Raw genomic sequence first — 21,208 nt, forward strand, 5'->3', positions numbered from 1 at the left:
ACTCTTCCACACAACTGAATATTTCCCATCACCACATGACTCACATCTATTAAAGAGCCTGAGTGAATAACCCATGTTTTTCAACTGATTAACTTACAGGCAAAACACTCTCAGAACAATGGAGACCATCTAAGGTGAGGCAGAGGTAGGGACAGAGGAAGTGGGGCTAAATCAAAACTACATTTGAGGAAACCAACTTTTTTTTGGTCCCTAATCAGCCTGTTCATGAATTATTACATACTTGTGGATCAGGTGAGACTTGAATCCAGGTTTAGAATGTCTGAACAGAACCTAAGTTTCACCAGCTATGCTGGTGAACCCACACCTGCACAAGTGACATTCCTGCTACACCACTGTCTTCCCCAAAAGTCACAAGAATCTTTCACTCACATCTAGTGGCTGTACAAGACTGAGCTCTCTGTTACCTCGCTACAATCTGCAGGAAGTCTCAATCAATAGGGTTTCTTCATGATGATCTTGTGATATGTGACTATAGATCTGGTCTGATCCAACACTCAGAGAGTGGGGAGCCTCTGGGATTCTCTGCCACAGAATGTGGTTAAGGCCAAAGCATTGCAAATCATCAAGAAGGCAATACTTATAGTTCTTGGGGCTAAAAGAATCAAAGGGTAAGGGGTGGGTGACAGGATAGAGAGTAGGATGATCATATTAAATGGTGGAACAGGCTTGAAAGGCTGAATGGCCCATTCCTGCCTTCACCACACGCCCAGACTCTCGGCTTCCAACCAGCAGATCTTCAAGGGCAACCGTGTGCCCATTTTCATTACTTCAACTCCCCCCCACCCCCCGTGGAGCTCATCGCACATGGTGCTGGTTCTGGTCACACTCCAGGAATGGCCTCCTTTCAAACTGGTTTGGCATATTCTGTTGGGCCTGTGACTGCGGTGGGGGGAGTCTGCCAGTCAAAGCTTCTGGGAGATAATGGCACCCTTGGCCACCTCAGGGCAGATGCCTGAAGGCACATCTTAGGGCACTCCCCATCACATGGGCGACTGTAGAGGCTGCAGCCACTCCCACAGCTGTGCCAGTCATCTGTGGCATTTGAACCAGAGCTGTATTCAAAATCAACCCTGACTACCATATCTCAGTAAGTACCAGCTGCTCCGCTATCACTGCTTCATTCTTAAAGGGCTTGTCATTTACAACCTTCCCTCTTCCTCTGTTAGAGACTACCACACCAGAATCACACGTGGCGGTGCTTAAGACAAGCGCTGACCACCACCGAGCAAACCGTCATCTCAAGAGATGGGAGACCGCCAAAATACAGCCAAAGGCCCAACTTTGCAACAGCGAGCTGCCAATTTGTCTCCCTCCCCATCGCGCTAATCTTTCAAATACCTTCTTCTATCTCAGACTGTAAGTTCCACATTGTAACTTCCCACAATAACAAAAAACTCTCACCACAGGTCGCCTCTGATTTCTTGCCACTTGTCTCAAGACTGTCTCCACAGAATCAAATTATCCGATGTGAAACGGAAAGGTTGCAGATTGTACTTTATTTGGGTTGTAAGAGGGAATCCAGTGTTGGGGTTTACTAGTTAGAAACTATTATTGTGTAGCTAACTAGATATCTACAAGCATGCATTCTGGTTAAAACCATATAAAAAGCATCTCTAGTAAAACATGATGGTGTGTGTGCATATATAGAAACCATATTTTGAGAAATAATAGCAGATATACCCCTTCATATTTTGCAATTACAAAACTTAGACCACAAGAGTACAAGAGTAGGCCATTCAGTCCCTCAATCCTCCTCCACCATTCAATGGGATCATGGTTGATCCAACACTCCTCACATCCATTCTCCTGTCTTTCCCTTTATTCTACTGTTGATTGAAAATCTATTTATCTCGGCCTTAAATGTACACAAGGAATTCGACTCTTCGCCCTCACTGGGGTTCATTGGGAATGTGGAAATAGATCACAAACAGATCAGCTACGATCTTGTTGAATTCCATATCAGGCGTAATGGGCTAAATGGCCCGATCCATCTGCTCAACTTAAACACACACAAACAAGGATCCAAACTAGTCCACTTGGTCTTGCTCTGTCATTAAATTAGATCACAGCTGATCTGAGTTTAACCTTAACCCTACATATCCCCAAAAATCTTTCATCTCCCTGGAAATCAAGGATCTATCTTTGCCTTAAAATATTTAAAGATTTATAAATTGTGCTCAGAATGTTGATTTATTCAAATAAAAAGTGTGTCCTGTGACCATTGTACCCAATGATAAATTTTCAATATCTACCCCCCTCCTCCTCCCCCAATAAATCTTCAGTAGGGGGAGAGCTGTAGTTCAGGGAGTAGATCCATTGTCTCACAGCCAGAATGTTGCAGTTTCAAGTTGCAATCCAGTGACTCAAAAGCAAATTCTTCTGCCTTTGTGGTGCAATTCTGAAAGGTTGGCAGGGGAGTTTATTTCCCGCACTCTCAGTGTGCTGCCTATCTTTCATACAGCACTTAAAAAATAAAGGAGGTTAAGAAGTGAGTTGACCAAAGCTTTCAAGATACGAAAGGGGAAGAGAGTGAGAGGGTGAATGGGGAGAAACTAATCTCTGCTGTTTGGGGAGTCAGGACTCTCACATTTTCAGCGTGGAAGTCAAGAAGCACAGCTACAGAGAAGGAGGTGGCAGAAATTTGGAACTCTCTTTCTTAAGTTGAAATCGATGCTCCATCAATCGTTAACTGTAGATCGGAGAATGTTAGCTGTTTTTGGGCAGGGATATGAAAGGTTATAGGACAAATGTGGGGATATGGAGCAGACATGTATATTTGGTCAGTGCATTGAGTACAGGAGTTGGAAGGTCATGTTGCAGCTGTACATGGCAATGGTTAGGCCACTTTTGGTATATTGTGTGCAATTCTGGTCTCCCTGCTATAGGAAGGATGTTGTGAAACATGAAAGGGTTCAGAAAAGATTTACAAGGATGTTGCCAAGGTTTGAGCTACAGGGAGAGGCTGCATAGACTGGGGTGGTTTTCCCTGGAGTGTCGGAGGCTGGGGGTGACCTTATAGAGGTTTTTAAAGTTATGAGGGGCATGGATAGGGTAAATAGACAAGGAAGTTTAGGGGGAGTCCAAAACTAAAGGGCAAAGGTTGAAGGCGAGAGAGGAGGCGACAGGTAAAATTGCCACATTTAAAAGGCATCTGGATGGGTATATGAACAGGAAGGGTTTGGAGGGATATGGGCCAAATGCTGGCAAATGGGACAAGATTAGGTTGGGATATCTGGTCAGCATGGACGAGTTGGACCAAAGGGTCTGTTTCTGTGCTGTAGGATGATGGACATGGTCTACACCGAAACAACATGATCATGTTGAATGTGGGAAGAGGCTCAAGGGCTGAAATGGCCTCACTTTGTTGTTTGTTCATGGAGAGTGGACAGTGTATGTTGCTTGTGGGAGCTTGTTATGCACAAACCAAGTGCCTCGCTTCCTATTAGACACCCTATTTCAGAAGTACCCCATTGGCAGCGAAATCGGTTGGTGCTCACAAAAAAAAACATTGACCAAAATCTTAAATTGCAACAGTTCAAGGTTTGCTGAGTGGCTGGTGAAATGCTGTCCCTCTGACTCAGCCCCATCGACAAAGCAGCTCCACAATCTCACTTCACTCCATTCAGATGCCAGGTCCGTTAGTGTGTGTGTGCATTTGACAGAATTGTGCTGTGTTAACAGTGAAAGCAAGCAGGGCTTGTGTTCAGTCAGTTTTTACCTGTACCCCACTTTGTCATTTTCAGTCCCATTGTCCCTGAAGAGAACAGACAAATGGGGTAAAAAAATACATACTTTGTTTTCAAATAAATTCTTCAAATAGCATCATATCTCTAACCACTTGTGCGGAGATCCACAGTCTCACAACAGCTATAAAAATAAAAATAATCGTAATCTGAACTGCTAAAAGATATCAACTCCCCCCACGATAATCATCAGCCAGTAAAACAGGCACTGTTTATCAGTCATAGGTGTCACCTTGAGATATAATTGTCATTATTGATAAAGGTGAGTAGTATGTGCACTAAACTCAAACGCTTGGCATTAATAAGACTATACACCTCCTGTTGGGCATCTCTTGGATATTAATTCCTTGGATGTGGGTAACATTGGCAATGCCAGCCAGCATTTTTGCACATACCCAGCTGTCCTTGAGCAGGTGGTAAACGGTCTACAATCGAGAAATTTGATGGACCATTTCAGAGGACAGTTAAGAGTCAGCCATGTTGCTGAAGGTGTGGAATCGAACGTAGGCCAGACCTGTTAGGATATCTGCCATTTCTTTCTTTTACAGACATTACAGAATTGGATAGATGTTTTTACAAATATCCAGTATTTCCAAGATCAATATTAATGAGACCTATTGTTTGATTAATTGGCTTTAAATTGCTAGGGTGTAATGGTGAGATTTAAACTCCCATGTCTAAAACATTAGTCCAGGCATCTGGCCTAGTCTAATACCATTTAGTCCCAGTAACAGAAAGGTCTAGAGAAACTCAGCAGAAACCTCAGAATCTGTGGAGAGAGAAACAAAGAATTAACATTGGGCCAACATTAGACTTGTAACATTGTTTTTCTCTGTGTCTCTCCTCAGACCTGTGGAGTTTCTCCAGCATTCTCTGCGTTTGTTTCAGATTTCCAGCATCTGCAGGATTTTGCTTTTGAGTTTTGAGAAGATTTGTAGCTCAGGTTGAGGTTCTGGATGTAGGCTTGCTTGCTGAACTGGAAGGTTCATTTTTCAGATGGTTCATCACCCTACTAGGTAACGTAATCAGTGAGCCTCTGGACGAAGCACTGCTGGTGTTTCCTGCTTTCTATTTATGTGTTTGGGTTTCCTTGGGTTGGTGATGTCATTTTCTGTGGTGACGTTATTTCCTATGGTGATGTCATTTCCTGTTCTTTTTCTAAGGAGGTGGTAAATGGGATGCAAGTTGATCTATCAACAAACACATTGACTTGGATCCCATTTACCACCCCCTGAGAAAAAGATCAGGAAGTGACATCACAAACCTAAGGAAACCCAAACTCAATTATCCAAATACTAATTATCCGAAAATCGGATTATCAGAAGAAAATCTCGAGGTCCCGACAGAAACATTTAATCAAAGATGCGTTTCCAACAGTGATTGCGCCTTTTGTTTACAGTGATTAAACAGGCACCGTCTCCAAATGACCTCCCGACCTCTCTCTCCTCCCAACATTTTCCCTGGAGTTCTACAAAGGTGTGTACCCTAAAACCACCCCACCACTTCCCCAGATAATCTGACCAAAATTGTCCCGTACAGGCAAAAGTGGAACCTGTCAAAAAGTTGTGTGTGGGACTGTGGCTGTGTCTGTGTGCTATTTGGAGAGTTACCCCACAGCGGCAGCTGCAGTAGCAGTCTCATTGTTGGTGTACAGTCCGGCTGCCACGGAGAGGGAGCAGGGACGGACGGGGTTGTGACGCGGGGGAGCAGTGTTGAACGGTATTGTGGGGTGGGATTGGACGGGGTCCTGGGGGTGGGGGAGCGATGTTGGATGGGTTTGGGGGCGGGGCGGGATTGGAATTTGCTGCAAATTCTGCCAACTGCAGAAATCTCAATCTCACTTTAAAATACCAACATTTCAGTCAGAAAGGTGTCCCACCCAAGGGCTGGCTGGAGGAGTGCTGCACCGTCAGAGGTGATGACAGTCCTTGAGGTCTACAGCACAGAAAAAAAAAGGGCCCTTCAGCCCATGACATTCACCGAACAGCCACCGAACTGCCTCTGTATGTCTGTATTATAGTTATCCCGAGTCATAGAAATGTGGATACAAATTCTCAACAGATTAAGCCACTAGTGGACACACTATAATGAGATATAGAGCAGGAAGTGCCTCATGTGGACCTTAAACCCACAAAGCTGAATGGCTTATCTCGGAATTGTAAACGCTACGTAAGAAAACCAGAAAGAAACATTCAAGGAGTAAGTTGACTTTTGAAACGTGACACAAAAGTTCCAAAACCAAAGTCAAAAACAATGAAGACTTGATTAATAATTAAAGCATGTTTATTAAAATATGATTTCAACACCAATCAGCAAATATAGCTGGGTACCTATGAGGTATAATACAAATATATTACAGGCTGATAGATAAACGTGAGGCTTTGGAGAACTTACAGAGCAGTTTGAAGCTGGTTGTAATTTTGACAGGACATCGCTATTCCATTTGAAGATGGGTCAAGTTGCTTTATATTTAAAAACAGACAGCATTTAGGCATTCCTCTCCCCTTCCCCCCCACCTCATCCAAAAACACCTTTAAATAACTTATCGCCAGCCAACTCAGACATGCCAACAACAGTCAGTATCTGCCCATTCAGACAATGCCTGTGCCTCACTTCGTCACAGCTTCACACAGAACCTACTTCTTCAAAGGAGTGTCCCAGTTGGGGAGGGGCTGGGGGTTAGAAACTCCCCCTCTCGTGAAAACAACTTATCTCAAGGAGAAAAAGTGGGAGGCTGGAAGAGAAAAGTCCATGCGCAAATCCAACATGTACCACAACACGTCTTTGCAAGACAACGCAGAGAACCTCAAATATTTCATCAGTTCAAAAGCACTTATCCCCGTCGCCCAGAGCTCACCACACAGCTACAACTCGAGAATGTCGACGGTGCTATATAAATGCAAATTACTGCTGTTTTTACAGAAAAGGGCCAGGCAAAATGCCACTAAAATCTACAACAGCATTGATTCTCTTTGTTTCTAAATTAAGGTGGAATTTTAAGAAGAGTAACAGCAAAGTTGCTCGACCAGTGTTGACAGTAGCACACCAGCAGAGGATATCCAGTAAAGAAAGAGAGTGCAGCCTGCCCAGTGAAAATATTTTCGGAACTCATCGCTTCTTGGGTAAATTAATTTACATTAAGGACACGAGCTGAAACACCATGGTGCCAATCACGTAGTTGCGCATATTTAGGGCTGTACCGAATAGTAGTGACCTTTGGCCTGTGAGGAAGAGAGTGACAGACAGACAGACAGACAGAAGGAGAGAGATAAAAATGAAGTGTCATTTGAACATGTGCAGGAGATTCATGATTACCGTTAGACTTCAAATTCTACATTTTGTTTTGATTGAATTCAAATTCCACATCTGCCGTGGCAGGACTTGAACGCGAGACCCCAGAACATTAGCTGGATCTCTGGCTTAACAGTCCAGTGATAATACCACGAGGTCACCACCTCCCCTAACTCACTAGCCAGATGCACTTGTGTGATCACTATCTTCAAGAGAGCAGAGTTTGAACTTGACAGTTAATTTGTTGAAGATGCAGGGAACTGGTAATTAAGCAAGGTCTTCAGTGCAGCATTGATAAAAACTATAGCCCTGGCAGGTAGTTTTTGACAACAAGAGGAGAAATTGCCCAAACTAGGGATATCTTGCTTGGAAATTAGAAGGTTAAATGGTGGCTTGATCAAAGTTAAAACATATTCAGGGCAACAGAAAGGAACAATTGGGGAAAAACCATTTCCACTGGCTGAGGAGACGAGGAATGGGAATGCCATTTAAAAATTAGATTAGAGACAAAAAAAACTGTAGATGCTGGATTCTAAAAGTAGACAAGCAGGAGGTTGGAAGAACACAGCAAGCCAGGTAGCATCAGGAAGCTGAGAAGTCGATGTTTCAGATGTAACCAGTCTTCAGGACTCACACAAAACATCGATTTCTCCACCCCCTGGTGCTGCCTGACTTGCTGTGTTCTTCCAGCCTCCTGCCTGTCTACTTTTAAAAATTAGACCTAGATCTTCCAGGCAAGAAAAGGGTGGTGGAAGTCACAACTCTTGTCTGTGAACTGTAACTTGTGATGTATTAAACATTCATTTTTAAAACTTTATGTATTTTTGTCAACCAGAAGGCATTAGGGATATGGGGCATTGAGTTGGGTTGGAGGTCAGCCAGGAGCTTGGTGAATTTTGGCATGGAATAGGCTCAATGTGTTAAGTAGCCTCCTCCTATTCCTACATTAAGCTACCCTGCCACTGTGTGAAGCTGGAATGAACATCAACATCATTGATGTAAGTTGCTATTACAGCTAAGGGTGTAAATAGTCATCAGAGTTAATTCTGTGTCCACAAAAATTGGCTCTTGCTCTTAACAGGAAGAGAGGCCTAACTGATCTCAGTGACCTGCACATGGACACCTACACACTTACCGAGCCCAATATCAGGGATACCACATTTACTTGCTTTTAATCCCCAAAATGAAAGCAGTTTTGTTTGGTTGCATATGGGTGAGACTTTTTTAAAAAATGATTCATGGGATGAGGGCGTCTTTGACGAGACCAGCATTTACTGCCCATCCCTAATTGCCCAGACGGCAGCTCAGAGTCAACCACATTGCTGTGGGTCTGGAGTCACGTGTAGGCCAGACGAAGTAAGGATGGCAGTTTCCTGCCCTGAAGGACATTAGTGACCCAGATGGGTTTTTCCAACAATCGATAATAGATTCATGTTTACCATTAGACTTCTAAATTCTACATTTTGTTTTGATTGAATTCAAGTTCCACATCTGCCGTGGCAGGATTCAAACCCAGGACCCCAGAACATTAGCTGGGTCTCTGGATTAATAGTTCAGTGATAGGTCACCACCTTGCCTAATTTGACTCTGGATAGAATTAACGCCAACAAAGATACTACTCTCATCTCTCGTTACCCTGAAACCACTACATTGTGTGGGCCTGGACTCACTGGGAGGTCATTCCTGATAGGATTGACAAGGTTTCCTCTTTTGTTTTCTATGAGTAATCTGTTGACACAGATAACCCATTTTTTTAAAAAAAATTAATTTCACATCTGCAGATGGTAGGGTTTGAACACACCAATTTGGAGTTCCGCGTCAAGCCCCGTCAGCACTGAGCTGCTACATGAGGCCTGGAAAGACAGGATGTGTGGGGTTCGGGACTCCTCCAGTAGGTTTCTCCTAAAGCTGCTCCATTTCCATGGCCATGCAGCTGCTGCATCAGATACCGAGGACCAGTCACCCCCACCCGCTGCTGTCATTGAGAGACCCGGCAACTTTCACCACCGCTCAGATGCCAGGTCACACACAAACGGGGAAACGGGTTCGTGTCAAGACCATGTCAAGATGAGTGCTCCATTGTTCTCATGCTCCGCACCCAATGCTGTGGAGAGCTGTGCAGGGAAAATTTGCTTGGGTTGGACACATGCAAAGATCATGCCACTAACATGCAGGTGAATCTAAACGTGGGCTCAACATGCACTGGTTAACAATGGCATCACTTTCCAATCCACATCAACATTATCTGTCAACATTGTTCAAATTGAGAAATTGCACAGATACCTGACTTACAATATAGCACCTACACTTTTCCCCAATTCATGCAATGATTGTGTGTTGCTGTATGGACTAGCAGATATTGCCTGTGCCCTTTGATCTGATTGGCTGGCTATGTCCATTTCAGGGGGCAGTTAAAAGTCAACCATATTTCATTAACACTCAACATGCACCCACCCCATTTCATAGCCATTTTCTGGTCTCATTTTCTTTGTTTTACAAAATTGAATCCAGAGGTAGTTGTACTTTGTATATTTCAAAGTCTTTCAAACAATCAGTGGACTTAATCTCAAAGCTTTCAAACAGTCATGCTGCTGTCTGACTTCAAGCTTACTGAAGTCACCCAGTCACTTGTTGGCGGTGAAACTAAGCAAAAACATTGTTTGAAAACAAGCAACTCCAGTTTTGGCCAGACACTAATCCGCGCTGGAAAATTGATAATCTTCCCCTTCCTGCATTTAAAGTTTCACACCTAATGCATGCAGGTAAAGTCCTTGGAGTTGCAATCCATCAGATTGATGCACAGCAAACAGAGTTTCCGTCCCTGCCATTTAGAGCGGTACTCAAACCAATGTGCGGGAATAACCCTGGCAAAGCTATCACTACCCAAGTCAGCAGCTGCAGAACCTTAGATGGTCAGCAGAGGTCGCCAACAGTCCACTGTTGAGTCTCCACGAACAACCCACTGCCTTCTGAATGTTACACAGGCTGATAAAAAGAGCCACCTAAAAATGCAACTAAAGAAGGTTGATTCTTTAAAATGAAGGCAACTGTTCTAAACGGATGTTTCTAAAATGCTTGAAAATGTGGTATCAATGGAATAAATATCAACGGAACACATGATTGCCATATTCCCCTGAGACAATGCCTCTACTTTCCAATGTTAACATAGGCTTCACAGAAATACTGATGTCAGTGCAAATACGGGTTTGGTATCAGTATAACTATTATCACCTCCAACTGGTGCCTCATTTCTTTTCCATGTTTAACTGTTACTAAAATTCCCTCTGTAAACACTTGTGGCTGATTAAGTCCGGTAGAAGGGTCAAATTACCGAGAGATTGAAACTCAAAATAAAATTTGACAAACAATTGGTGTGTGGCAACTCCTAGTCAACGGCTACTTTGTTCAGACTAGACTCAGAGTGACCCAAAGCAAACAACCCTTGTCTGTTTCTCTATCTCCAACGATGCTTTCCCCAACCTCAGAAATACAAACCTCATCTCCCCACGTCTTCATTTCCTCACTCAAATCTACAGAGTTCTAAAACCATAGCACTACATCAATAAATTGTTTTTTCCCTACAATGATATTCAAACTTCATGTTAATCAAAGGAAGGGTCATAATGAATTTGAAACGTTAACTCACTTTCTCTCCAGATCTACAGAGTTTCTACAGTATTTTCTGTTTTTATTCATGATCTATACAATCCCTACAGTGCAGAGAGAGGCCATTTGGCCCTTCGGGTCTGCACCAACCCTCCAAAAGCATCCCACTCAGGCCCAACACCATCCCCCACCCAATCCCGTCACTCTGCATTTCCCATGGCTAATCCACCTATCCTGTACATCCCTGGACACTATGGGCAATTTAGCATCATCAATCCACCCTAACCTGCATGCCTATGGGCATGGGAGGAAACCCATGCAGACACTGGGAGAACGAACAAACTCCACCCAGACAGCCGCTCGAAGGTGGAATCAAGCCTGGCTCCCTGGTGCTGAGAGGCAGCAGTGCTAACCACTGAACCACCATGCCATCCCGTATTTCTCAGTAGGAAAACGTGCCCTCAAGTCCAGTCCATTAGCACTTCTGGTCCAGATTTGCAAGGTTTTAAAGCACAGGTTTGCAAATGGTGACCACATTTACATAAAGCACCACCATCCACCAGCAACGACACCCTGAGTCCCAGTCTCACAGTGGGCAAGAGGTGAACATCATTACCTCCTGTCGCTAGAGTCTGGGTTAAGGTCACACTGACAGAGGCCAGGACACAGTGAAAACAAAAGTTCCACAGAGGAATGTGCTGAACCTTCACTGGGATCGGTAGTTTGCATTAACGAGAGATCTCCAGGGGCACTTCATTAATGACAAGTCTCAAGTACATTCTGTCTAAAGTTCAATAAGTTCCCAGAAAGCTCCAACTTTGTGTGACCCTGACACTGGCAAGGGAGGCCAGTGTGAGATACAACTGCTGCAACATGGTCATCACTTTCAGGTTAAAACACAACATCCCGGCTTTGGGAGTATTTCCCATGGATGGTCAACTGGCAACATAAAATGTTTCTCCTCGGGGGGACAACTTTGACATTTCCTCACATAAAAGGGTCAACAAAAGATCCACGATAATCAAAGATAAACATATCCTCAAATTCTCAATCTCAATTATAACTTGAGATCTATCAACATTTTTTTCAATACCATGCATTAAAGAAAGACAATCTGTTGCTTCAAAATTGATATTAGCTCAAAAATAAAAGGCATCATTCAGTAATTCAAATTAGCAGCGCTTAAAGCAGCAAGGCAAATATTTTGCGCCAACTGAAATTTGAGTGCACCCTGTTCTGAATAAATGACTTTCAGAGAAGGGACTAATGGGGTACAAGGACTCAGTGGATCCTTTGGCATTGGGTTATGGTCTTGCACTGGAATTGCTTTCTTAAATATAATCCACCCCGTCATACACAAGTTCCAACCACAGCAATGTCTTCTACATGTTTGTAGCTCAGCAGGGGTAGACTGCATTAGATACACATGATCAGAAAGCACGGTCCAGATTAATATTGACACGCACACACTTCAACAACAAGAATCAAACCCAAAGTGGCAGAAGGGAGCCCCGGGGTTCCACTCAGCCTCTTACCTTGCCTTCTTGCTGGTCTCACTCGCTGGAGTTGTCTCACCCACTGGAACAGGAACAAAAACCAACAGTGAGCTACTGCGACTGGGAATAAAAATGACAAACACGGACAACTCAACATGTTGTAGCTTGGCTCTCTGGTCACAAAAAGCCAATCTTTCTTTGACACACATACTAACAAGAGGAGGCCACTCAGCCCTTCCATCTGATTCTACCCTTAACACGACATTCCTACGTAGCCCCAATAATTTTCATCCCCTCGGTAATCACTCAACACAGGCACATCAACTCTGTGATACAACAGCTGATGATACTGTGGGAAACCCTGCACCCAAAGGCTATTCATCCTCTTCAGTCTGTTCCATTATTCATCGAATACCCCACTCACATGGCATTTTCTTGTACAGAAGGAGGTCATTCAACCCATCATGTCTGTCCCAGTTCTGTCCCTAGTGCCATCATGGAATCCTTACAGTGTGGAAACAGGCCCTTCGGCCCAAGTCCACACCGACCCTCCAAAGAGTATTCCCGCCCAAACCCATATCCTACCCTATCACTTTACATTTCTCATGATTAATGCCCCTAACCTACACATCCCTGGACATTATGGGTAATTTATCATGGCCAATCCACCCTAATCTGCACATCTTCGGACTGTGGGAGGAAACCCGCACAAACACAGTGAGAATGTATAAACTCCACACAGACAGGCTGGAATCGAACCCGGGTCCCTGGCACTGAGAGGCGACAGTGCTAATCACTGAGCCACCATACTACCCAATCTTCTACCTTTTTTCCTCACACCCCTGACCACCATTTCTATCCAAATGATCACCATGACCATAATGAATAGATCGGTGCGGAACATGGCGCTATCTGTTGGATGGCAGGACAAGACATGAGGGGCCGAATGGTCTGCTCCCACTCCTCTTTCACGTGTTGGTTTGTGTTAGTGAAAGCCGGAGAAACCCACTGGTGTAACCTCATTTTCTAACATCTTGGGATTCTCTTTAAAGCCAACCGGAACCTAACAGAGGTCTTGGGTAAAAGTCTGATTGGAGCCACCTCTCTGAGGTGCCTGGAGATCTGTGAGTACATTACGAGCGCTGTAACTGCGACTCCTTTCTCCTGGAGACCAGCATCGCTCATTCCCACTCTAGGTCAGCCTGTTGCACTGTTATGGCTGCACAATTTATTACTGTGCTCCCGTTAAAGTTAGCTCCTTGTCAAAAATGAAAACACACACGCACACTTGGGGAGAAGAGATGCTGACATTCACAACCTTAAGCAGATTAAAGGACTCCAACTGTGCACCTCTCTCCCGTTCAACCATTTAATGTTCATTCCTACCACAGCCCATAGCAAGACCTGCTCATTCACTTCAGTGAGGCTGATGGTCACAGGAACTGAAATTAATAGGATTAACAACGCTGTTGTATTCACATTCCCATCTCCCCCAGCAAGAGATTCCTTTACGTAGCTGCCTGGAGTTTATTTGGTCTTTGAAAAGCTGGATGTCATTTTGGACACTGAGGCAGTCAGAAGATTTGACCTTCCTGCACTGTCACAATTCTCCCCCTCGCTCAGAGACAACGGAAGGCGGACCGCATCAAAGTGATCCCCTCTGCCAACGAGCTCCTCCCACAACCTGGCCCCACGCCGAGGAACTGCGTGACTGAGTTGTGCAACTGCATCTTGCAGGAACCAAGGGGAGACCATTCAGTCCTCAAGCTTATCGTGTCACTCAATTCGATCGTGGTTGGTCTGCGTCCCAACTCTGTCAAATCCACTTGGCTCCCTTAACAAAACAAAAACCAATCAAGTTCGCTTTTGACACGTTTTTCAATGGACGCACCAACCTCCGCCGCCTTTGGGTGAGAGTGTGTGTTCCAGGCTCCTTTCGCATCATAACGTGCTTCCTCATACCTCCCCTCAGAAAATAGGTAGAAACCATCTGCCCCCATCAACTCCTTCAACCATCTCAACAGATTAGCCAACAAAGATGGGCACAATTCACAAAGGGGACATCAACACACTGGTGGATTTGGTCACATGCATCAGCATTTTTGACTATCTCAGTCACGGCCCCACCAAACACTTTGATGATTTATCCATGAATGGGAAGCAGGACCATTACTTACTATGCTCAGTGCCAGTCATCTGGGCAAGAATACAGAAAGAGCGTGACTGAGCAAGGCCAGTCTTTGGCTGCCAATCTTCAGTGTCTTGCATCAGACGTTTCTTGCTCTGATCACTCAGGTTATGATGATAATGGACATCACTGGCCATGTATCGCCGCGTGGAGCTGCACAGGGGGAGAGAATGAACAACAAACAAAGACAGACTTCAAAACGCTTGCTTTGTCAGTGTTAAACCATTAACATTGTGGGCATTCATGGCTCAGTTTTGCACACACACTGTTCTTACCGTCCAGTGATTATGATACTGTGACTGATACTGTCATTTTAATGGAGAAAGATTTAGGATCAGGCTTTGTCAGTCACTCAGTAAAAACCACACAGGGATAAACAGCCCCGGGTTCAATCCCAAGTGCTAGAATTCACCAATCTTGCGGAGAACAGCAAATCCCACACCATTGCAGTAAAACAATAACAGCGCCCGCAGTACTGAGGAGAGACAGCAGTGCTCAGCTAGTGAGGACAGGGATCTTCCCAGTATATCCCCACCAGGAACCACAGCCACCTTGGCTCATGCTTCAGGACCAGAAGGTGCCTGGAAATTGTCAATTTGTAAGGAGTCAACAGACTGAAAAGGTGGGATAGTGCAGGAAGGGAATTGTATTGGAAAAAGAACTTCATGAAGGTGTGCGCCTTTCCTTGGATCACCACAGCACAGTGATAATTTGTCTAGCATTTCCCCTGAAGAGACAAGACAGACAAATAAATCACAGATTGAGTTAATCTGTGGCTACTGTGTGATGAAGTGCACAGAGGAGAGGGTATTGTCACCTAGCCAACACAGTTCACAATACTGAGGCTTGGTTTCTTCTCTCTCACACACACACACAACACACACACACCACACACACCCCACACACCCCACACACACACACAAAAACACAACATGACCTGAGGATTTACCGTCCAGGTAGCTTTTTCCTTTAATGATGGGAAGTAGGAGGTTGTAGTCGGTGTTTGAAACAGATGGAAAAGCAGACAGACAGTTCCCAAATGGTGGAGGAAGAAATGAGAAAAAAAATGAACAGTTCACATAAACCACAACCGGGAGAATGATCTGAGACTATGATACACAGAAGGGATTGGTTAGCTCATCAGAAACCAGCAGAACATCTTTATAAAAAGTCTATTTAAACCTCGGGCAAATCACAAAGAAGGATAAAATATCTTTGACCTCAGGTATCAGGCTACTCATCACTCAGCGTCAACAAAATTATTGTTATACGGTAGCTTTAACATACCGAAGGATCTTCACTGAAGTATCGTAAAACAAAGAACAACAGTGGATCACTGAAGGAGAAATTTGATGCCAAAACCCTAAAGCTTGGTTAAAGATCTAGGTTTTCAGAAGTCTACGTAAAAGGAGGAAGTCTATGTATGACTCTATGAATGAACTTGAGTCAGAGTCATACAGCACAGAAACAGACCTTTGGGTCCAACTCAATCACAGACTAGATTTCCTAAACTGACCTAGCTTCATTTGGCTGCATTTGGCCCATGTCCTTTTAACCTTTCCTGTCTATGCAGCCATCCAAATGTCTTTTAAATGTTGTAACTGTATCAGCCTCTACAACTTCCTCTGGCAACTCGTTCCATACATGTGCTGCCCTTTGTGAAAAAATTGCCTGTCAGGTTCCTTTTAAATATTTTGCACCTGACGTTGCCCTCTGTTATTGAAATCCCCTACCCTGGGGAAAAGTCCTTGGTTATTCATCCTATCCATGCCCTTCATGATTTTATAAACCTCTATAAGGTCACCCCTCAGCTTCTGAATGCTCCAGGAAACATAGCCCCAACCTATTCAGCCTCTCCCTATAGCTCAAACCTTCCAGCCCTGGCAACATCCTTGTAAATCTTTTTTTGAACATTTTCCAGTTTAGTAACATCTGGAAAACTCGGCTGTTGTGTGAGGGACTGAACAAACCTAGAAGTTAAACCCATTGCCCTGTGCTCTCCCATCTGTGCTTGATCAGTGAACCATTCTGATAGCGTCCTTACAGTTACAGTCAACTGATTACCTAACCCTCGGGTGATAGGAAGCCGCACATCTCAAGATCGTGTGACTTGTGAAATGGTCATTTTTGTTTCTGGAATTTTGAATGATTCCTTCATGAGGCTGGAACCAAACTATTCCTGCTTTCCTCTCAGTCATACCAGAGTTAATTCGTGATTCGGAGATGCCGGTGTTGGACTGGGGTGTACAAAGTTAAAAATCGCACATTCCACCAGATTACAGTCCAACAGGTTTAATTGGAAGCACTACCTTTTGGAGCAACGCTCCATCATCAGGTAATTCAGCTGCATTAACTCTTCAAACCCAAACTTTAGAAGTGGTTAAATGTATTTAAATTTTGAAAATAAACTGGCAAAAAAAAAATCGGGTTAATCAGGAAAGGGTGAAAATTGCCCGCCAAGCAGGAAGGATACATTTAAGTTTTGAAAAGGTGTTGCTGGAAAAGCGCAGCAGGTCAGGCAGCATCCAGGGAACAGGAGAATCGACGTTTCGGGCATAAGCCCTTCTTCAGGAATCTTTAAGTTTTGCAAACTGGGAAAAAAATGAGGAAGTGAAATACTCAAAGTAATGCAGGAGGGAGAAATGAAGGGCATGTACAATTCCAAACATTTTGGGATCAAACTTAAGTATAATCTTAGGAATATTAGATCAGGAGGAGATGATTCAGCCTTTCGAAACTGTTCCATTCCTGAATTAGATCATAATTACCTTGCACCGTAATTCCCATCCACCCCTGTTGGATCCTAGTCTTCGATAGCCTTGGCTACGAACATAAACCAATTTTAGTTTTCAAATGATATCCAGCCTCAGCAACATTTTATTTTGGTGATTGGTGTGTAGTGAGGAAACGGTTATAGATTTCCACTGCTCATTGTTACATAAAGAACAGCTTCCCATCATCACCTTGAATAGCCTCACTCAAATTCTAAGGTGAATCCTCTTGTTTGACTACATCGACACTCTCCAGATAAATAGCCTTCGCTCTCTACCCACCTTAAAGTGGAGTCACTTTTCCAAAAGGATAATTCTTACTCTGTGGTATAAAAGGCCTGATTTGTTTGTTGATAAATGCAGGTGATGTTACTGCTGAAATTCAATTGAAAATCTAAGAAGAGACAGACAGACAGTAAGACGCTGGTATCCTACTTACTCGAGAACATACATGGGGCCACTGGCAGGCACAGGGGAGGAAGAGAGAGGCAGTGCACATGATGCAGAAGAGTCACGAGTGAGTCATGGAAAACAAAACGATGGAGTGAAGATGGAAAAATAAAAGAAAAATGACACACTTGGAAAAAAATAAGCGAACAAATGAACAAACCAAATTTTCCAGTATGACTCTATGAATGAACTTGAGTCAGAGTCATACAGCACAGAAACAGACCTTCGAGTCCAACTCAATCACAGACTAGATTTTCTAAACTGACCCAGCTGCATTTGGCTGCATTTGGCCCATGTCCTTTTAACCTTTCCTGTCTATGCAGCCATCCAAATGTCTTTTAAATGTTGTAACTGTATCAGCCTCTACAACTTCCTCTGGCAACTCGTTCCATACATGTGCTGCCCTTTGTGAAAAAATTGCCTGTCAGGTTCCTTTTAAATATTTTGCACCTGACGTTGCCCTCTGTTATTGAAATCCCCTACCCTGGGGAAAAGTCCTTGGTTATTCATCCTATCCATGCCCTTCATGATTTTATAAACCTCTATAAGGTCACCCCTCAGCTTCTGAATGCTCCAGGAAACATAGCCCCAACCTATTCAGCCTCTCCCTATAGCTCAAACCTTCCAGCCCTGGCAACATCCTTGTAAATCTTTTTTTGAACATTTTCCAGTTTAGTAACATCTGGAAAACTCGGCTGTTGTGTGAGGGACTGAACAAACCTAGAAGTTAAACCCATTGCCCTGTGCTCTCCCATCTGTGCTTGATCAGTGAACCATTCTGATAGCGTCCTTACAGTTACAGTCAACTGATTACCTAACCCTCGGGTGATAGGAAGCCGCACATCTCAAGATCGTGTGACTTGTGAAATGGTCATTTTTGTTTCTGGAATTTTGAATGATTCCTTCATGAGGCTGGAACCAAACTATTCCTGCTTTCCTCTCAGTCATACCAGAGTTAATTCGTGATTCGGAGATGCCGGTGTTGGACTGGGGTGTACAAAGTTAAAAATCGCACAACACCAGGTTATAGTCCAACAGGTTTAATTGGAAGCTCTAGCTTTTGGAGCAACGCTCCTTCATCAGGTAATTCAGCTGCATTAACTCTTCAAACCCAGACTTTAGAAGTGGTTAAATGTATTTAAATTTTGAAAATAAACTGGCAAAAAAAAAAAAATTCGTGTTAATCAGGAAAGGGTGAAAATTGCCCGCCAAGCAGGAAGGATACATTTAAGTTTTGCAAACTGGGGAAAAATGAGGAAGTGAAATACTCAAAGTAATGCAGGAGGGAGAAATGAAGGGCATGCACAATTCCAAACATTTTGGGATCAAACTTAAGTATAATCTTAGGAATATTAGATCAGGAGGTGGTGATTCAGCCTTTCGAAACTGTTCCATTCCTGAATTAGATCATAATTACCTTGCACCTTAATTCCCATCCACCCCTGTTGGATCCTAGTCTTCGATAGCCTTGGCTACGAACATAAACCAATTTTAGTTTTTAAATGATATCCAGCCTCAGCAACATTTTATTTTGGTGATTGGTGTGTAGTGAGGAAACGGTTCTAGATTTCCACTGCTCATTGTTACATAAAGAACAGCTTCCCATCATCACCTTGAATAGCCTCACTCAAATTCTAAGGCGAATCCTCTTGTTTGACTACATCGACACTCTCCAGATAAATAGCCTTCGCTCTCTACCCACCTTAAAGTGGAGTCACTTTTCCAAAAGGATAGTTCTTATTCTGTGGTATAAAAGGCCTGATTTGTTTGTTGATAAATGCAGGTGATGTTACTGCTGAAAATCAATTGAAAATCTAAGAAGAGACAGACAGACAGTAAGACGCTGGTATTCTACTTACTTGAGAGCATACATGGGGCCACTGGCAGGCACAGGGGAGGAAGAGAGAGGCAGTGCACATGATGCAGAAGAGTCACGAGTGAGTCATGGAAAACAAAACGATGGAGTGAAGATGGAAAAATAAAAGAAAAATGACACACTTGGAAAAACAAAAGCGAACAAATGAACAAACCAAATTTTCCAGTAATGCAGAAGGCAGCAGGAAAGTGAAGCCACTAAAGAAGCATGCCAAACCCAAAATTCCTGCACATTACACTGCAGTTCACCCCATCCACTGCCTGATTCAGCTACTTCAATACTGAGTGATTCTAATTATAGGGAATGACACTGGAAAAGACCGAAACACTGGGAAGCAAATGTAGTCAATTGCACACTTGACCAACATTTGAATGGCTAGTCTTGTTGGTAACACCACCCTCCCCCGAGTGCTGTTCACCGAGTGTGGTCTGTGGTTGGCACAAAACAATGCTCTTACTGTACCACCTTGAGCAACTTCGATTGGCAGGTCAAAAATCACTAAGGGAAGGAAGATGGACACAGATAGGGCTGGAGAAGTGCTGCACAGTGCGTCACACTGTATATTTTAGTTGACATGGAAAGTAAAATTTTAAAAATATATGGGTTCAGAAAATAATGAAGACATTACTTCAAGTCATGGAGATACACAGCACGGAAACACACCCTTCAGTCCAACTCGTCCATGCCGACCAGATATCCTAACCTAATCTAGTCACACTTGGCCCATCCCCTCTAAACCCTTCATATTCATATACTCATCCAGATGCCTTTTAAATGCTGTAAATTGTACCAGCCTCCACCATTTCCTCTGGCAGCTCAGTCCATACATGCACCACCCTCTTGTGTAAAAAGTTACCCTTTGATCCCTTTTATATCTTTCCTCTCTCGCCTTCAACCTATGCACTCTCATTCTGGACTGCCCCCTCCCCCCACCTCAGGGAAAAGACCTTGTCTATTCACCCTATCCTTGATTTTATAAACCTCTATAAGGTCTCCCTTCAGCCTCTGACCCTCCAGGGAAAACAGCCTCTCCCTATAGCTCAAATCCTCCAACCCTGGCATCCTCCTTGTACATTCCTTGTCCAAGAGGACATGAGTTGATAGTTTCTTCAGCTTCAAATGTTTAGGGATGGACAAGGGCCACTTAAATTTCAGGTGGCTTGGGAAGAGAAATTGGAGTTAGTGTTGTTCCCTTTCATCTTCCACCATAGTCCTTCCAGATGGAAGTGATCATGCGTTTGCAAGGTGCTGATAAAAGATCCTTGGTACAGGGTATCTGGTTGATGGTACATACTGCTGCTACTGGAGGGAGTCAGTGTCAAATGTCATGGAAGATGTTCCAATTATATTGAGAGGACAAGATATCAGATGATAAGAGATGAGATGAAACAATAGGAGAGACAATAAGATGAGGTGAGATATGAAAAGAGGTCTGTGGGTGATCTTTAAAGTAAGAATTCCCCATGAACAGCAGAATATCCAGTATTTGAAGGCCACCCAACTGACCATGCATTCCAGAACCTCAATGGTCACAGCACTGTAGGTGTCCATTCTGCCCATCATGTCTGTTATGACTTTCTGAAGGAACAATTTCCCTGCAGGCATTCCCTGTACCCCCACATTCTTCCCTTTTCACATAATAATCCCCTCTCTAACATCTAAATCTACCACACTCAGGCATCGAATTCCAGACCATTGGCGGCACGCAACAGATTTCCTGGTTGTAACCACTGCTTCTTTTGTCAATTTCCTTAAATCTGTGCCCT

The 21,208-nt window shown here is 43.7% G+C and overlaps 1 protein-coding gene across 20 annotated transcripts in view; it reads right to left on the reverse strand.

Moving 5' to 3' along the window:
• The window catches only part of pdlim5a (PDZ and LIM domain 5a), a 278,081-nt gene that overhangs the window by 85,925 nt on the left and 170,948 nt on the right, over window positions 1-21,208 (reverse strand). For 8 of the 20 annotated variants that reach the window (XM_087979923.1, XM_087979922.1, XM_087979929.1 and 5 more), the window contains exons 6-11: window positions 19,426-19,446; window positions 17,556-17,576; window positions 15,295-15,312; window positions 14,335-14,498; window positions 12,197-12,239; window positions 3,740-3,775 (exon numbers count right to left, since the gene is read on the reverse strand). In XM_087979923.1, coding sequence (XP_087836049.1) covers window positions 3,740-3,775; window positions 12,197-12,239; window positions 14,335-14,498; window positions 15,295-15,312; window positions 17,556-17,576; window positions 19,426-19,446 — 303 coding nt within the window. The remainder of the gene's footprint in view (window positions 1-3,739; window positions 3,776-12,196; window positions 12,240-14,334; window positions 14,499-15,294; window positions 15,313-17,555; window positions 17,577-19,425; window positions 19,447-21,208) is intronic. The other 12 variants (XM_087979927.1, XM_087979930.1, XM_087979941.1 and 9 more) reach the window with 5 other exon arrangements.

This window comes from Chiloscyllium plagiosum, unplaced genomic scaffold, assembly GCF_037043375.1.
Source record: "Chiloscyllium plagiosum isolate Xiang-an unplaced genomic scaffold, Cpla_swu_hap1 HiC_scaffold_36, whole genome shotgun sequence".
NCBI lineage: Eukaryota > Metazoa > Chordata > Chondrichthyes > Orectolobiformes > Hemiscylliidae > Chiloscyllium > Chiloscyllium plagiosum.